The sequence below is a fragment of the Caretta caretta genome, chromosome 7 (genome assembly GCF_965140235.1).
Source record: "Caretta caretta isolate rCarCar2 chromosome 7, rCarCar1.hap1, whole genome shotgun sequence".
NCBI classification, from domain to species: domain Eukaryota; kingdom Metazoa; phylum Chordata; order Testudines; family Cheloniidae; genus Caretta; species Caretta caretta.
In genome coordinates this window covers 92157309-92174462 of record NC_134212.1, presented here as the reverse complement: position 1 = coordinate 92174462, position 17154 = coordinate 92157309, and the positions used below count along the sequence as shown (strand labels likewise).

The window sequence follows — 17154 nt, the reverse complement described above, 5'->3', positions numbered from 1 at the left end:
TGTGCAGCAGCAGTCAAAAAAGAGAACAGAATGTTGGGACTCATTAACAGAGGGATAGATAATAAGACAGAAAATATCATATTGCCTCTATATAAATCATGATACGCTCATATCTTGAATACTGCGTGCAGATGTGGTCGCCCCATCTCAAAAAAGATATATTGGAATTGGAAAAGGTTCAGAAAAGGGCCACAAAAATTATTAGGGATATGGAACGGCTTCCATATGAGGAGAGATTAATAAAACTGGGACCTTTCAGCTTGGAAAAGAGATGACTATGAGGGGATATGATTGAGGTCTATAAAATCATGACTGGTATGGAGAAAGTAAATAAGGAAGTGTTATTTACTCCTTCTCATAACACAAGAACTAGGGGTCACCAAATGAAATTAATAGGCAGCAGATTTAAAACAAACAAAAGGAAGTATTTCTTCACACAACACACAGTCGCTGTGGAACTCTTTGCCAGAGGAGGTTGTGAAGGCCAAAAATATAACAGGATAAAAAAAAGAACTAGATAAGTTCATGAAGGATAGGTCTGTCAATGGCTATTAGCCAGCATGGGTAGGGATGGTGTCCTTAGCTTCTGTGTGCCAGAAGCTGAGAATGGGTGACGGGATGGATCACTTGATGATTACCTGTTTTATTCATTCCCTCTGGGACACCTGGTATTGGCCATTGTTGGAAGAGAGGGTACTGGGCAAGATGGACCTTTGGTCTGCCCAGTATGACCGTTCTTATGTTCTTATATGGACCTACCTTTTTTTAAATGAAAGCTGAGATCCTCACATAACCACTTGACTCCAGGAGCTGGTGCTTTAAGAAAAACACCAAATATATCGTGACTCTCACAATAAAATAGGAAGAGTTGTCAATATTGCATCATCTCTCTTTTCATTCCCTTATGCTTCTCTAACTCTCCCTTAATCATGACCTGGGTAGGGAGAAGCTCAGCTGGACTTCCCCCCTCTGTGAGGGGAGGGGGAACAATAGCCACATGATCTACAATTACACGATAGGGCTGTCCTCAGTTTTTTACACTAATGGGAGTGGAGGGCTAATACAGCCTTATTACACAGAATATTGAAGATGTCGTTAGCTCCCGATGCGTTCTTTATTATAGGAACTAATGGGACTGGGACTTCATTTCCCATGGTCCTTTGGGCAGGACAGCAGGCTTTTTCCTCTGCCCTTGTATTTATAACGCCTTATCTAGGCCAGGCGGTCCTGGGAAATGGAGTCCAAACCCTGTGAGCTGCCAACACAGAAACGAGACAGGGCACTACGAATCCCAGTTATCCTCACGCACCACCCCTGCAGCTAAGAGCAGGGGGCTGAACGCGTGTGATGCTATTCGGTGCGACAGAAATCCGGGAGCGCTGAGAACATGCGTTTCCTGTGCTCGCTGAGAGCTGTAGCAGCTTCCCTGGCCCATGCAAAGGTGCAAACGAACTGGGTCTGTTCTGCCAGGAAGGGCCCCTCTCCAGCCATGCACCTCTATGGGGAATGCAGCATGTCACTAGCAGTGATCAGTTAGAGAGCGGTAGGGGTTCCCTGGTTTCTTTGGGCTGCCTGGGCGGAGGGCGTGGCCCTGTGGGGTTAGTGGGCAGCATGCGGTATCGGGCCGGGGGAGGATGAGGTGCAGGGTGTAGCTGGAGGGGCGATGGCAGGAGGGGTGGTCCTGGTGCAGGGAGCCAGCAGGGGGCTCGGCCTGCACTTCTGCAAACACATTTTATCCGCACGGAAAGAGGCGAGAGTGATCGCTACCTGCAGGAGCCCCGGAACAGCCAGCGCCTTACAAGCGCTGCACGGGCTGTATCCCCAGAACCTCACGGTGCTGCGGCTGGACGCCACCCGGGAGGCAGAGATCCGAGAGGCAGCGGAAGTAGTGGCGAAGGAGCATGGCCGGCTGGATCTGCTCATCAACTCTGGGGCAGTGTTGCATCCCAGCGCCAGAGGAGAGACGAGCCTCCAGGAGGTCTCGGCAGAGGTGGGCCAGAGTTTCCTTTAGTGGAAACATCGGTGGGGTTAAAAAAAAAAAAGCGTATTTCGTGCAGACCTGGTGTATTTCGCTCCTGTGGGATTAATTGGAAGACCCCTCCTTCTGTCAGTAGTGCTCTGAGCAAGTGCGTTCCCTCGGAGCTCAGCTGCTCAGGAGTTTTGTCCAAATTGTGTGTCGGTTTAAGTATTTACTAATTAATCTCAGCCAGGCTAGATTGACATGCTGTGGAGAGAAGTGGGAATCCTTGTTAATGGAAAGAGGTCTGAAGGAGAGGGTGATTTTTTTTTTTTATTGAAGGTGGCTTGGTAACTGTGAAGCCATCACTTGAGGACATCTGCTGCTTGCCAGGGGCTAAGATTCGCCATGTGACAGAGAGACTGCCGAGACTCATCAAGCCCTCGGATTGCTACCCCTTCCTGCTTCTCCACGTGGGCACCAATGATACTGCCAGGAATGACCTTGAGTGGATCACTGCGGACTACGTGGCTCTGGGAAGAAGGATAAAGGAGTTTGAGGCGCAAGTGGTGTTCTCGTCCATCCTCCCCGTGGAAGGAAAAGGCTGGGGTAGGGACCGTCGAATCGTGGAAGTCAACGAATGGCTACGCAGGTGGTGTTGGAGAGAAGGCTTTGGATTCTTTGACCATGGGATGGTGTTCCAAGAAGGAGGAGTGCTGGGCAGAGACAGGCTCCACCTAACGAAGAGAGGGAAGAGCATCTTTGCGAGCAGGCTGGCTAACCTAGTGAGGAGGGCTTTAAACTAGGTTCACCGGGGGAAGGAGACCAAAGCCCTGAGGTAAGTGGGCAAGCAGGATACCGGGAGGAAGCACAGGCAGGAACATCTGTGAGGGGAGGGCTCCTGCCTCATACTGAGAATGGGGGGCAATCAGCAGGTTATCGCAGGTGCCTATATACAAATGCACAAAGCCTTGGAAACAAGCAGGGAGAACTGGAGGTCCTGGTGAAGGCAAGGAATTATGAGGTAATTGGAATAACAGAGACTTGGTGGGATAACTCACATACTGAAGTACTGTCATGGATGGTTATAAACTGTTCAGGAAGGACAGGCAGGGCAGAAAAGGTGGGGGAGTAGCACTGTATGTAAGGGAGCAGTATGACTGCTCAGAGCTCCGGTACGAAACTGCAGAAAAACCTGAGTGTCTCTGGATTAAGTTTAGAAGTGTGAGCAACAAGAGTGATGTAGTGGTGGGAGTCTGCTATAGACCACCGGACCAGGGGGATGAGGTGGATGAGGCTTTCTTCCGGCAACTCGCAGAAGCTACTAGATCGCACGCCCTGGTTCTCATGGGTGACTTTAATCATTCTGATATCTGCTGGGAGAGCACTATAGCGGTGCACAGACAATCCAGGAAGTTTTTGGAAAATGTAGGGGACAGTTTCCTGGTGCAAGTGCTAGAGGAGCCAACTAGGGGGAGAGCTTTTCTTGACCTGCTGCTCACAAACCAGGAAGAATTAGTAAGGGAAGTAAAAGTGGATGGGAATCTGGGAGGCAGTGACCATGAGTTGGTCGAGTTCAGGATCCTGACACAGGGAAGAAAGGTAAGTAGCAGAATACGGACCCTGGACTTCAGGAAAGCAGACTTCGACTCCCTCAGGGAACTGATGGGTAGGATCCCATGGGGGAATAACATGAAGGGGAAAGGAGTCCAGGAGAGCTGGCTGTATTTCAAAGAATCCCTATTGAGGTTACAGGGACAAACCATCCCGATGTGTCGAAAGGATAGTAAATATGGCAGGCGACTAGCTTGGCTTAACAGTGAAATCCTTGCGGATCTTAAACATAAAAAAGAAGCTTACAAGAAGTGGAAGATTGGACAGATGACCAGGGAAGAGTATAAAAATGTTGCTCGGGCATGTAGGAATGAAATCAGGAGGGCCAAATCGCACCTGGAGCTGCAGCTAGCAAGAGATGTCAAGAGTAACAAGAAGGGTTTCTTCAGGTATGTTGGCAACAAGAAGAAAGCCAAAGAAAGTGTGGGCCCCTTACTGAATGAGGGAGGCAACCTAGTGACAGAGGATCTGGAAAAAGCTAATGTACTCAATGCTTTTTTTGCCTCTGTCTTCACGAACAAGGTCAGCTCCCAGACTGCTGCGCTGGGCAACACAGCATGGGGAGGAGGTGGCCAGCCCTCTGTTGAGAAAGAGGTGGTTAGGGACTATTTAGAACAGCTGGACGTGCACAAGTCCATGGGGCCAGATGCGTTGCATCCAAGAGTGCTAAAGGAGTTGGCGGCTGTGATTGCAGAGCCATTGGCCATTATCTTTGAAAACTCATGGCAATCAGGGGAAGTCCCGGACGACTGGAAAAAGGCTAATGTGGTGCCCATCTTTGAAAAAGGGAAGGAGGAGGATCCTGGGAACTACAGGCCAGTCAGCCTCACCTCAGTCCCTGGAAAAATCATGGAGCAGGTCCTCAAGGAATCAATCCTGAAGCACTTACACGAGAGGAAAGTGATCAGGAACAGTCAGCATGGATTCACCAAGGGAAGGTGACTAATCTAATCGCCTTCTATGATGAGATTACTGGTTCTGTGGATGAAGGGAAAGCAGTGGATGTATTGTTTCTTGACTTTAGCAAAGCTTTTGACACGGTCTCCCACAGTATTCTTGTCAGCAAGTTATGGGCTGGATGAATGCACTATAAGGTGGGTAGAAAGTTGGCTAGATTGTCGGGCTCAATGGGTAGTGATCAATGGCTCCATGTCTAGATGGCAGCCGGTATCAAGTGGAGTGCCCCAAGGGTCGGTCCTGGGGCCGGTTTTGTTCAATATCTTCATAAATGATCTGGAAGATGGTGTGGATTGCACTCTCAGCAAATTTGCGAATGATACTAAACTAGGAGGAGTGGTAGATACGGTGGCAGGTAGGGATAGGATACAGAGGGACCTAGACAAATTGGAGGATTGGGCCAAAAGAAATCTGATGAGGTTCAACAAGGATAAGTGCACTTAGGACGGAAGAATCCAATGCACCGCTACAGACTAGGGACCGAATGGCTAGACAGCAGTTCTGCGGAAAAGGACCTAGGGGTGACAGTGGATGAGAAGCTGGATATGAGTCAACAGTGTGCCCTTGTTGCCAAGAAGGCCAATGGCATTTTGGGATGTATAAGTAGGGGCATAGCCAGCAGATCGAGGGACGTGATCGTTCCCCTCTATTCGACATTGGTGAGGCCTCATCTGGAGTTCTGTGTCCAGTTTTGGACTCCACACTACAAGAAGGATGTGGAAAAATTGGAAAACGTCCAGCGGAGGGCAACAAAAATGATTAGGGGTCTGGAACACGAGCTATGAGGAGAGGCTGAGGGAACTGGGATTGTTTAGTCTGCAGAAGAGAAGAATGAGGTGGGATTTGATAGCTGCTCTCAACTACCTGAGATGTGGTTCCAAAGAGGATGGTTCTAGACTATTCTCAGTGGTAGAAGATGACAGGACAAGGAGTAATGGTCTCAAGTTGCAGTGGGGGAGGTTTAGGTTGGATATTAGGAAAAAAGTTTTCACTAGGAGGGTGGTGAAACACTGGAATGCGTTACCTAGGGAGGTGGTAGAATCTCCGTCCTTAGAAGTTTTTAAGGTCAGGCTTGACAAAGCCCTGGCTGGGATGATTTAATTGGTGATTGGTCCTGCTTTGAGCAGGGGGTTGGACTAGATGACCTCCTGATGTCCCTTCCAACCCTGATATTCTATGATTCTATGATCTGGTCGCAGCTGGTGTATTTCAATAAATATATCAGTAGACACCTGAACATGCATCATGGCTTTAAAAGCATGTTCATGTTGAAATAGGTGACTAGTGGCCTGAGAAGAAAAAACATGCCACCTACTGGGCCTCATCCAGTGCCAGGAGAAAGGGCTCCTCATGGCAATAGAAACGGGTCTAGTGGGCTTTTTCTCCAACCAGCCATTCCTGTTGTTGCATGCTCATCAATGCACAGAGCACTCTGCAGTGCAGAGCTCCAGGATGCATGACATTTGAACTGAATGTGTTTATGTAATTAAAAACAACAACCACTGAGAAAAGAAAAAGGGGACACACACAGCTGGCAAGGTGCCCAAATTTAGAGGGCCTGTTTGGACAGCTGTTCTTCAGCACGCATGCTTCCAGATAGACGGAGTGTGCCCATCTGGAACTGTGCAGGTATATTTCAGTCATGAAAATGCACCCGGTATGTTCAAGATGTTATTTTCGGGCCTTCAGAACTTTCTTTCAAAACTAGCATGGTCTAAACATAAAGCACATTGAGGAGTAAGTATGTTTGCATTGTGCAACTTCAAAGAATGTTTGAAAAATATGTTGAATAAAATGTATTTTGGCCAGTTAGCACAACTCAAAAATAACTTAAGTCTTTGGTGAGGGTAAAAAAAGGACAAATGGCAATAGCACACTTCAGAGAGCTATGAAATAACAAAAAGCAATCCCTTCCCTCATCTCCCCAAATATACATCCTTACATCATGTTCCACGATAATGACAGTGGAAGTAAAATTATTTCCCACTGGTTCCCAGTAGACCAACTAGCCAGGGCCGCACAGAGCTTTAGGGAGCCTGGGGCAAAATCTGACAGTGAGGGCCTCCACCCTTCCAAAGAAATTACCACTGAGGGGGGCTGCAGGGAGAAGAGTTGGAGGGGAAGCCCACACCGCACTCACCCAACCCAGCAATGGGGCTCAGCTCCAGTCACGTGGGTCTGGGCCTCAGTCCCTCTCTGGGTGTTGCAAACTGGCCCAGGGGTCACAGTGCAGCTCAGGTTTTGGCTATGCATCCCTGCAGCTGGCCAGCATTTCTAATTAAGGATAGGATTTTCAGTGGGACTTGTGCTTCACTTAGGTGCTTTTGAAAATCCCACCCTGTCTTCATCAGATCCCTAACCTTAAGTAACAACAATATAATAGTTTGGGAGTTTGTATGTTTGTTTTGTCTCTTTCTGAATGTGAAATGACTTCACTAAGCATAACTGTCTGCTAAGTGGGCTATTCCTATTTCCCTGTTTTTCTTTAGGCTATGTCTACACTACAGACCCTAGGGCATGGCTACACTTGCAGATGTAGAGCGCTTTGAGTTAAACCAGCCTTTGTAGAGCGCAGTAGGGAAAGTGCTGCAGTCTGTCCACACTGAGAGCTTCAAGTGCACTAGCGTGGCCACATTTGCGGCACTTTCAGCGGCATTGGGAGCAGTGCATTATGGACAGCTATCCCAGCATGCAAGTGGCTGCAACGTGCTTTTCAAGTGGGGTGGGGGCGCTGTGGAGTGTGACAGGCAGTGTGTTGTGTGTATGTGGGGGGGAGAGAGTGGGTTTTTGGGGGGCTGAGAGCATGTCAGCATGCTGTTCTTGTAAGTTTAGACAGCGGCAGACCCACCCCCCCTCCGCCTCTCTCTCTCTCACACACAGCATTCCACACTAATGGTTGCTTTGTCTCGGAGCAGATAAGCAGCCGGCTGTCAGAAATGGAGCTTTCAATGGGCATTTCCGCATTCCTACAGCCGATTCCAAACAATGACGAGTGGCCACTTGACTCAGGGGGATTATGGGTCGTTTCTGGAGGCTGATCAGTGCGCAGTAAAGCAACACCTCGTTCACACTGGCGCTGCGGCACTCCAGCAGGGGTGCAGCAAACATTATTCCACTCGCCGAGGTGGAGTACCAGCAGCGCTGTAGCCGCGGAGTCAGAGCGCTCTACGTGCCTTGCCAGTGTGGATGGATAGTGAGCTTGTGCACCCAGGGCTCCCTTATTGCTCTGTAACTCACAAGTGTAGCCAAGCACTTAGAGTGGGACAGTTGTACTGCAGGAGCTGTGCTGCTTTAAGGTCTCCCGTGTAGCCGCTCTATGCCAGCGGGAGAGAGTTCTCCTGTCGGCATAGTTAAACCACCCCCAACGAGTGCGGTAACTAAGTCGGCGGGAGAGAGTCTCCCACCAACATAGCGCTGTCCACACTGGCGCTTTTGTCGGTGAAACTATGTCGGTCAGGGGTATGTTTTTTCACACCCCTAACTGACAAAAAGTTTTACTGACAAAAGTGTTAGTGTAGACATAACCTTAGTTACAGAACGTTGCCTGTTCCATCCCTTCATCTTGTGTTGTGTGTTAAGTAACTCTTGTTTTTTTTTTCTTGATTTAACTCATATTGTTGGTTTCCTGGGCTAGACTAAGCTTGAGATTTTTTAGGGAAAAAAGTTCAGAAAATTCTTAGAAAAGAAAAACAGATGTATTAGCCCTGATGCTGTAAAGACCACAATGGACTCCTCACATGCTTAAAGTTAAGCACCTGCATAAATCTTTGCAGTATTGGAGCCTTAGAATGGAGTGGCTTTCATGACCTTCACTCTAGTATTCCAAGTTAATAATTTAACTCCAAAGTATACATGAATTGACTGTCCTTAAAGTTGCACATTCTGATGACCTGAATAGATAATTTGAGCTATGACCTCTTAGTTTAAACCTGTATGCTCCTGTGACTAAACAACATGTTTTAGTACCAGTTGTTTATTTCCAGATACCCAGTGACCAATGTTTCAAAGTTCAAACAATATCAGCAAAGTCAGAAAGAGCTAAAGTAGTTTAATGCTTTGTTTTCAGTGTCAATGAAAACAAAAAAGAAAAAAAAATGCTACTTGGTGTTTTAGGTTAAATCGTTTTAATTTAACTAGCCTTCAATAAGTGCATGTAACAAAATGCCACAAGGCAGCAATGCTCCATATTGAGTCTAACTAAACAAAAATGAATTATTAATTTATCTGACAAGGAAGAAGAAATGGAATTAATAAGGCATGTGCGCATTACTTTGCTTGCATGGTTTCTCCCACCTTTTTATCTTCTGTCTTTTTAAAAAAGATTGCTCATCAGGATAGATAATACCTTCTGAGGCATTTGTACTCTGCCTAGCATAATGGGACTCTGATCCTCACTGGATTTTTGACCATCACCGCAACGTAAACTATAGTAATATGGATTTGTCAACACTTCTGAAAGGGTCACCCCTTACATTACAGTATACCATTTCAGATGGGCTAAGTCAGGACCAATAATGAGTAATGTTTGTTAGTGATAATGATATCACACTGAGATGATGAGAGATGATGATGTGATTTTATATCTTTTGTTAGCACAAGATGGAACTTTAAAACTGGAATTTGCTGGCTGTAGACTATTTACCTTTACAGTTTCTACTTTTTTCTTCTTTTTCTTAATGTTCTAGGGTCTTTCCATAACATTGGCAACAAACACCATAGGGCCCCTAGTGATGGCTAAATATTTTGCCCCTCTGTTGCGGAAAGGAACTGGAGCATTTGGACATCAGTTTGCTGACCAGGCCAAACAGCATAGGGCCGTACTGGTGAACCTGACAGCTAAAGTAGGCTCCATAGGAGACAATGGTAAGTACTGTTTGACATGAATGGTATGCAGTAACCTAATTATTTTTCATATAAGAAGATAAATGATTGATATATTAAAGTTTTATAACATCCAGCTGGTGTGGGCCAGCGTAGCTAATATCAATGCAGAAGATCACTATAATTTTCTAAGTATTACTGCATCTTAATTTATATTTTTCCTGCAAAAATGGTTTGTGAAGTAAAAAGAATAATTCTGCTTAAATTGTACTGCTATGTTATCTAACAAATATATATTGAATTATTTTCTTTATTCCTTCTCACTGCTAAAAGTAATTATGGGGGTATATTCTGCAGCAATCTTTTAATTTTAAAATTTGTATATTCCTGTTCAGGTGCATGTGGTGAATGACATATTTATTTATCAAACATTCAAGAAAGTATGTGCACTATGAATATTCAAGGAGTATTTTAAAAATCCATTCCAAAAAGTTTTTGCAAACATTTCTTATAATTTAAGTAGACGGTTTCATTTTATCCCTCATAATTTGGAAGATCAGTGTTTGGATAGGTAAGTCTCTTTAATATAAACTTTAGAGACATTACATGCAATTTCTGGGTCTGTTGTGACTTTTAGCTATACCATTTGGGGATGTGACTTTGTCAAATATCATAAATTAAGCAGTATTGGGCTGGGCCAGTCATTGAATTGGAGACCTAGAGAGAGAACTCACAAACTGCAGGAATTGATATTGGTATGGATTCTTTGTGTGGCATTTTCCCCTTTGACTCATTTTCCCCTTTGACTCATTGAGCTGATGTCCCAAGCATGATGCAAGGGGTCATTCTGATGCTGGAGATGGGTGAAATCCTGGCTCTATTAAAGTCAATGAGAATTTTGCTAGTGATTTCAACAAAGCCAGGATTTCACATGATGTTTTTTGTGTGAGATGTGAAACTCAGACTTCAGTCATAAAAGGCCTCAGAGCTGGTATACCCTGCACAGTTAGGTCAACATAAGGCAGTTTATGTTGACCTAAGTATGTCAGTGTGAGGAAGGCTGAAGTGTAGACACTGATGTAAGTGCCCTACTACACTGAGGCCTTGTCTACACTGGCAAGTTTCTGTGCAGTAAAGCAGCTTTCTGAGGTGTAACTCCAAGTCAGTCCTCGCTTACAGACAGCCCCCCAACCTGAAGCAAATACTCACCAGCAACTACACACAACACCACAGAAACACTAATCCAGGAACCAATCCCTGTAGCAAACCTCATTGCCCACTCTGTCCCCACATCTACTCTAGCGACACCATCAGAGGACCCAACCACATCAGCGACACCATCAGAGGCTCATTCACCTGCACGTCTACTAATGTTGTATATGCCATCATGTGCCAGCAGTGCCCCTCTGCCATGTACATTGGCCAAACCGGACAGTCCCTATGTAAAAGAATAAATGGACACAAATCGGACATCAGGAATGGTAACATACAAAAGCCAGTGGGAGACCACTTCAATCTTCCTGGACATTCTATAGCAGATTTAAAAGTAGCTATACTTGACCAAAAAACTTCAGACACAGACTTCAAAGAGAAACAGCAGAACTAAAATTCATTTGCAAATTTAACACCCTTAATTTGGGCTTGAGTAGGGACTGGGAGTGGCTGGCTCATTACAAAAGCAGCTTTGCCTCTCCTGGAATTGACACCTCCTCATCTGTTATTGGGAGTGGACTACATCCTCCCTGATCGAATTGGCCCTGTCAACACTGGTTCTCCACTTGTGAGGTAACTCCCTTCCCTTTATGTGTCATTATATAATGCCTGCATCTGTAATTTTCACTCCATGCATCTGAAGAAGTGGTGTTTTACCCACAAAAGCTTATGCCCACATAAATCTGTTAGTCTTTGAGGTGCCACCAGACTCCTTGTTGTTTTTGTTTCAGTCTGTGAAATAAGCTTATTGAAACATCTCTGAGGGTGAGATTTTATCTGTATTCAGCTTCTTACTGTGTTAGGCTTAGACTTGCATGTTTTGTTTTATTTTGCTTGGTAATTTACTTTGTTTTGTCTGTTATTACTTGGAACCACTTAAATCCTCCTTTTTGTATTTAATAAAATCACTTTTTACTTATTAATTAATCCCGAGTAAGTATTAATATCTGTGGGGGCAAACAGCTGTGCATCTCTCTCTATCAGTGTTATAGAGGGTGTACGGTTTGAGTTTACCCTGTATAAAGTTTATACAGGGTAAAACGGATTTATTTGGGGTTTGGACCCACAATGTCCCGCAACCCCCTCCGCCTTCCTACAACTCTTAGCGGTAGAGAAGGAAGAGGTGCTCTGTGGGATAGCTGCCCAGAGTGCACCACTCCGAATACCAGCACAAGTGTGAACACGCTATTGGGCAGGCAGCTAACAGTGTGAAAATACAACAGCGGTTTTGTTCAGCGCTCTCTGAGCAGCGCTGTATCTGCCAGTGCTGTAACTTTGCTAGTGTAGATGTTCCCTGACATAATAACTCCACGAGACGTGTAGGGCTTATTTCAGTGTACAGTAACGCCTTGCTTAAAGTTGTCCCGGTTAACGTTGTTTCGTTGTTACGTTGCTGATCAATTTGGGAACGTGCTCATTTAAAGTTGTGCAATGCTCCCTTATAAAGTCTTTCGGCAGCCACCTTCTTTGTCCACTGCTGGCAGGAAGAGCAGTCCGTTTGCACTAGCTGGTGGGGGCTTGGAACCAGGGTGGACCGGCAGGCCCCCTATCGGCTCCCCCCTCCTCTAAGTTCCCTGTGTGGCAGCTGCCCAGCAGGCTATCAATTGCCAGCAGTTCAGCTGTCCTGCCCCCCACTGCCGTGTGCTGCTCCTGCCCTCTGCCTTGGAGCTGCTCTCCAGAGCCTCCTACTTGCTTGGGGGGAGAGTGGGGCTAATGTCAAGGTGTCCCCTTTCCCCCTGCTCCTGCACCCCATTTACCCCATTTCCACAGAGCAGGGGGAACACACGACAGGCTCAGGATGGAGGGAGCTTCCTGGCAGTGACAATGTGGCAGGAAAACAAAGAACACAGGCTTAGCAATGGAATTTCTTAACCATAGTAACTTTTACTCTTCAAAGACTCAAGAGTTACTGTGACACTCCCTAGGGGTACCCTGGGTGGTGAGACACTTCACCACCACTTGCCCTTACATGTGAGGCAGCCTTGTTGGTGCCTGCTGTGAATCAGCTCCCTGAATCCACCAGCCTCTGGCAACACATCAAGCACTTCCTTCATGGCCTGTGCAAGCCCTCGCTCCCTCTGTGTAGGCTAGTGAATGCCCACACCAACCCCTGAACCCTCTCAGAGCATTCCCTGTATAGTCAGCTCCTTATCCACTGAACCCGCATAGAACTACCAACCATGCTGTTCCCAAAGGAACAGTGGTAGACACACTAGCTTGTAAGAGCCAGCTCAGGATCAGCACTTTGCTTAACGCCACAACACTTAGATATATTTATAGTCTGGGAAAGAGAAGACTGATAGGGGGCTTGATAACGGTTTTCAAGTTCATAAAAGGTTGTTATAAGGAGGAGGGAGGAAAAAATTGTTCTTCTTAACCTCTGAGGATAGGACAAGAAACAGTGGACTTAAATTGAAGCAAGGGCAAGGAAAAGTTTCCTATATATATATAAAACTCCTTACATAGTATCTGTACATACATTTCACAGTTATACTAATGACCATTGTGACAAAGGCTTTTAGTCAAGATCGCTTGGCATTCTTTGGTGAACTAGAATGTATACACAAGACTCAAGAGATTTCTATAAACCCTTTACACCCCCTGGCCAGTTGGCATTAAAAGGTTTTTGGGTCACAGTTACAGATTTTTTGAAAATAACAAAAGTCCTGAGATACGCCTAGTCTTAGCTCACCCCTTCTGAGAGTCAGTGGTTCATCAGCATTTCAAGCCGGGCAGTGTCTCTCCGGCACATCTTTCTTATGGCTGGCAATGGTCAGCCCACTGCACAGAACAGAACCTCCCTCTTAAATAGGGTCTCTGTCTTTGTGATGCGTGCTCCAACTGAGAAGATCCAGACCCACTCGCCATACTTGCTCATCTTCCCACGTTGTGAACCCCTGTGTAGAAAAAACATTGTTCTGTGGGGGTAGGACCAGAAGTTGAGAGACAATCAAAGTCAGTAGCCCCAGATTGAAGTCTTGATGGCTTCTCAGTGATAGCCCTGCAGTGAGGTGCCAAACACCTTGCCCAGGCAGGGCGACTGTCTGGATTGCAGCCTAATAAGAGGCTTTCCCTTGGACAAGTTCAGACTTATGAAGTCACATAGGTACTATTTCCACACACAGTACAACATAAAGTTCATAATTTGATCCTGTCATGTCCCACTCTGTTACAACAAGTTCCAGTCAGTTTTCCCAATGAAACAGCAGTTTTGAAACATGCCAGGCTTCCTTGTTCAGACTGTGCTTGCACCTATTATAGAGCGAAAGTATGAAAGGCACAATACAAAATGATAGTGTGTTATAAAGCACCAAAGAACCTGACCATTTGTGGTAACTGAAGATTCTAAGGTCCTTTTTTTTTTTTTTTCCAAGAATAGGATGTTAACCCTTTTGTCTTGGCAAAATTCCATTTTGAGTTATTCCTTTTTGTTCCTCTAAACTTCCTCCTGCAGTTTCAATTGGATATATCTTTCACTTCCAGTTGTATTTTGTTGTGTAGTACTGCTGTGCACTAGCTTATACATGCTATGTTTCACTTCATATGTGCATGCATTTGGGGAGTGCGGAAGTAATTTCTTTATATACCTTTTATATATCATTTGTAAAACACTGTGGATTTTTCTGGATAAACAGCTTTATAAAACATTGAGAATTATTCTAACAGTAAATTTAAAAAATCCTTTACATGAAGCTGCATTTCTGAGACTTTGTGAAAAGGATTAATTACATGCTAAAGTAAATGGGTGATGAAGGGAAAAAAACTTTTATTTTAGGTATAATATTGGTATAAAATTAGAGAGTGACTCATTTTTGGTTGGGTGACTCATACGCTCAGGGAATTAATTATGCAACACAAGAAATTCTAAAATAGACACTGTGGTACTTTTTAAAATCAGATGGCTACTGCTAGCATGGCATAGGTAAACATGAACCTTGAGTTCAGTGTTAACTAGTAGATTGAGTACAGAACTGGGAGAAAGGACTTCCTGAAAACTTATCTCAATTCTACCGTTAACTTCCTATCTGTCCCTGGGCAAATAAAAATGGGGAGGTAAATGTAAAAGAACTAGGTAACTGAATTTAGAAGGAAACTAAGGGGTAAATAGGAAGAGTCCACTATTCTTTTTTCTATAATTACTTATTTTGTTGTATTTTTCTTAGATTTTAAGACCAGAAAGGACCATTAAGATAATCTATTTTGACTTTTTGCATAACAGACTACAGAATTTTATGCAGTGGTTGTTGCATCAAATTCATAACATCTGGTTGAGCAAGGAGCTTATCTTTCAGAAAGACAAGCAAGACAATGATGAATCCATTGGTTTTGCTAGATCTTTTTCAAGAAAAAAATACAGCCTTCCCCACGGCTAAAAAATATGGGATAATGCTGAATGTACCAGCAAATGACCAAAGGGATATTCACTAATATATTATTCTGAAATCTGCCAAATATATTAACATGCAACAATTATGACATAATCCTGCTTGTGGCTTTGCAGAACTTGCTTACCTGACACATTGTTTTTAGCCTTAGGTGGATGGTATAGCTACAGGATGTCTAAAGCAGCTTTGAACATGGCTACCAAGAATCTCAGCATTGAACTTGGAAGAGGGAAAACTAAAGTGGTGTGTGTTTCATTGCATCCAGGAACTGTGAATACTGACTTATCAAAGCCTTATCACAAGAACGTTCCCAAGGACAAACTGTTCACCCCAGGATATTCAGTTAATTGTCTAATGACTATTATTGAGAACCTTGATATGGGGAAAACAGGAAAGTTCTTTGCTTGGGATGGATCTGCACTACCTTGGTAAAGACTTGTTTTAATGGAAATGCTCCGGTACTGTGGAGATGAGAGCATCTTGCTAGACTAATGCTTTAGTAAACCTTTTGTTGTGGCGTATTATGAGGGCATCCAAAAGATGTTAGATTTTAATCCGAGTTCTGTCACTTGCTGTGTGACTTTGAGCAAATCACTTTAACTTCTCTGTGCCTCTAATTCACTACCTTGTAAATGGGGATAATAATTACCAACCTCAGGGCTCTTGAGGCTAAATTTATTTCTGTTTGTAAAGGGTTTTGAGAGTCCCTAAAAAAGGTGCAATAAAGTATAGAGAATATACTTTAGAGAGAGTATATAGGTAGAGAGTATAGTTACGATTTTATTAATGATAATAAAAGCATACTGCTAATGATTTGCTGCAAAGATTTGTGTTTATTTATTCAGATACCATGCCTGGGTTTGTGTAAATTGGGTGAGGTTAGAGAGAAAAGGAATTACATAGCAGTGGGAGACAGGCCATTTCAAAAGGCTGTTGCCTGTAACCTTCTCTTTGTTTTTTGTGCTATCAGTTTGAAAGGTGATACAACAGTTCAGGACAGAGCTGATTAAATCAAATCTAATGGTGACGTCTGACAGTGGTGAAAACACAACTCAGTGTGAAAGCTGTGAACGTTGGCTCCACTTTGGGCAAGTCTGCTGCAGATCTTCTCTTTCTCCCCCATTTCTCTTTTTTTCCTCTTTTATTGAGGGATGCCAGATTTAAAAGTTACTGGCTGCAGGGAACCGCCACCCCCTGCATACAAACGGACACACCTTTCCTAAAAACTCAGGTGCTAACTGCATTTTAAGTATTTACCATACAATGAGAGCATGAATAAGATTCTGATTACAATTTTGTCATTGTTGCTTTGTCTTATTTTCACATGTTATAACAAAGAAGAAAGATTGGCAAGTTTTAGTGAAATGTTCATGTTGTTCAAATGTAACTCTCAGTACTTGGACTGGGGATGGAGAATGACATTACAGGTTCATATTCATTGGAGGCACAGGTACATACTTATTCTAAAAATCAGGCCACTTACAGACTTATGTGAAATTATTGCTGCACAGCACATATGAGATTGAGACTAATGAGACAAGAGAATGACTGACAAAACTGTTATATCGATCACTGAGCAGTACTCTTTACCCTGTGAACTTTGTCCAGCTCCAAGAGATGTACTAGAAAGCAGAAAATCAAAACAACTGGTGACGCAGGGGAAGATCACATAAACTATGCCAAGCATACTGTTTACAGTCCTTGTGTTTTGTTGTACACGACCTGACTACTCAGAATTTTGATCATACTGGTGACAGCTAAATCACATCACACTTGTGTACATGCAGAATAAAGACATGAAGATCTTCTTGGGGTATTAAAAACAGGACAACAAAACATTGATGAAAAATTGTGGGTGGTTTTCACTGTGGAAGGCTCAGGGAGTCAGAACAAAAGAAAATAACACAAATGAGAAATGAGAGACAGAGACATACATAAATCCTTGTTTCTGTTATAAAACACAAAGAGGGAGACATTTACAAGAGTCCATGTCATGAACATACTGTATGTGACATGGAAAGGTAGCATGGTCTGAAGAAATGAAAGCATTTGGTTGATAGGAGATCCTGAGCTTTAGGCCCAGCTCTGCCATTGACTTGTTTTGTTCGGTTCACCACTGCTTCAGGTTCCTCATCTATAACATGAGAATAATGATGATTTTTCATTTTTATAAAATGTTTTGAGAGCTATGGACACAAAGTGCTATAT

The 17154-nt window shown here is 44.1% G+C and overlaps 1 protein-coding gene across 1 annotated transcript; it reads left to right on the top strand.

Moving 5' to 3' along the window:
* The first annotated feature begins 1350 nt into the window (after positions 1-1350).
* Positions 1351-15686, top strand: LOC142072809 (C-signal-like). The gene is made up of 3 exons (XM_075130946.1): positions 1351-1990; positions 9214-9391; positions 15092-15686. The coding sequence occupies exons 1-3, from the start codon at positions 1664-1666 to the stop codon at positions 15376-15378; spliced, it is 792 nt and encodes a 263-aa protein (XP_074987047.1). The 5' UTR covers positions 1351-1663; the 3' UTR covers positions 15379-15686.
* Positions 15687-17154: the final 1468 nt, after the last annotated feature.

What these genes read in the sequence shown, in the direction of transcription:
- LOC142072809 (XM_075130946.1), top strand. Translation starts at nt 1,664, where the DNA reads ATGGCAGGAGGGGTGGTCCTGGTGCAGGGAGCCAGCAGGGGGCTCGGC. An exon ending in TCCAGGAGGTCTCGGCAGAG is followed by an intron (nt 1,991 to 9,213) that starts GTGGGCCAGAGT and finishes TTAATGTTCTAG; the next exon opens with GGTCTTTCCATAACATTGGC. An exon ending in AGGCTCCATAGGAGACAATG is followed by an intron (nt 9,392 to 15,091) that starts GTAAGTACTGTT and finishes CATTGTTTTTAG; the next exon opens with CCTTAGGTGGATGGTATAGC.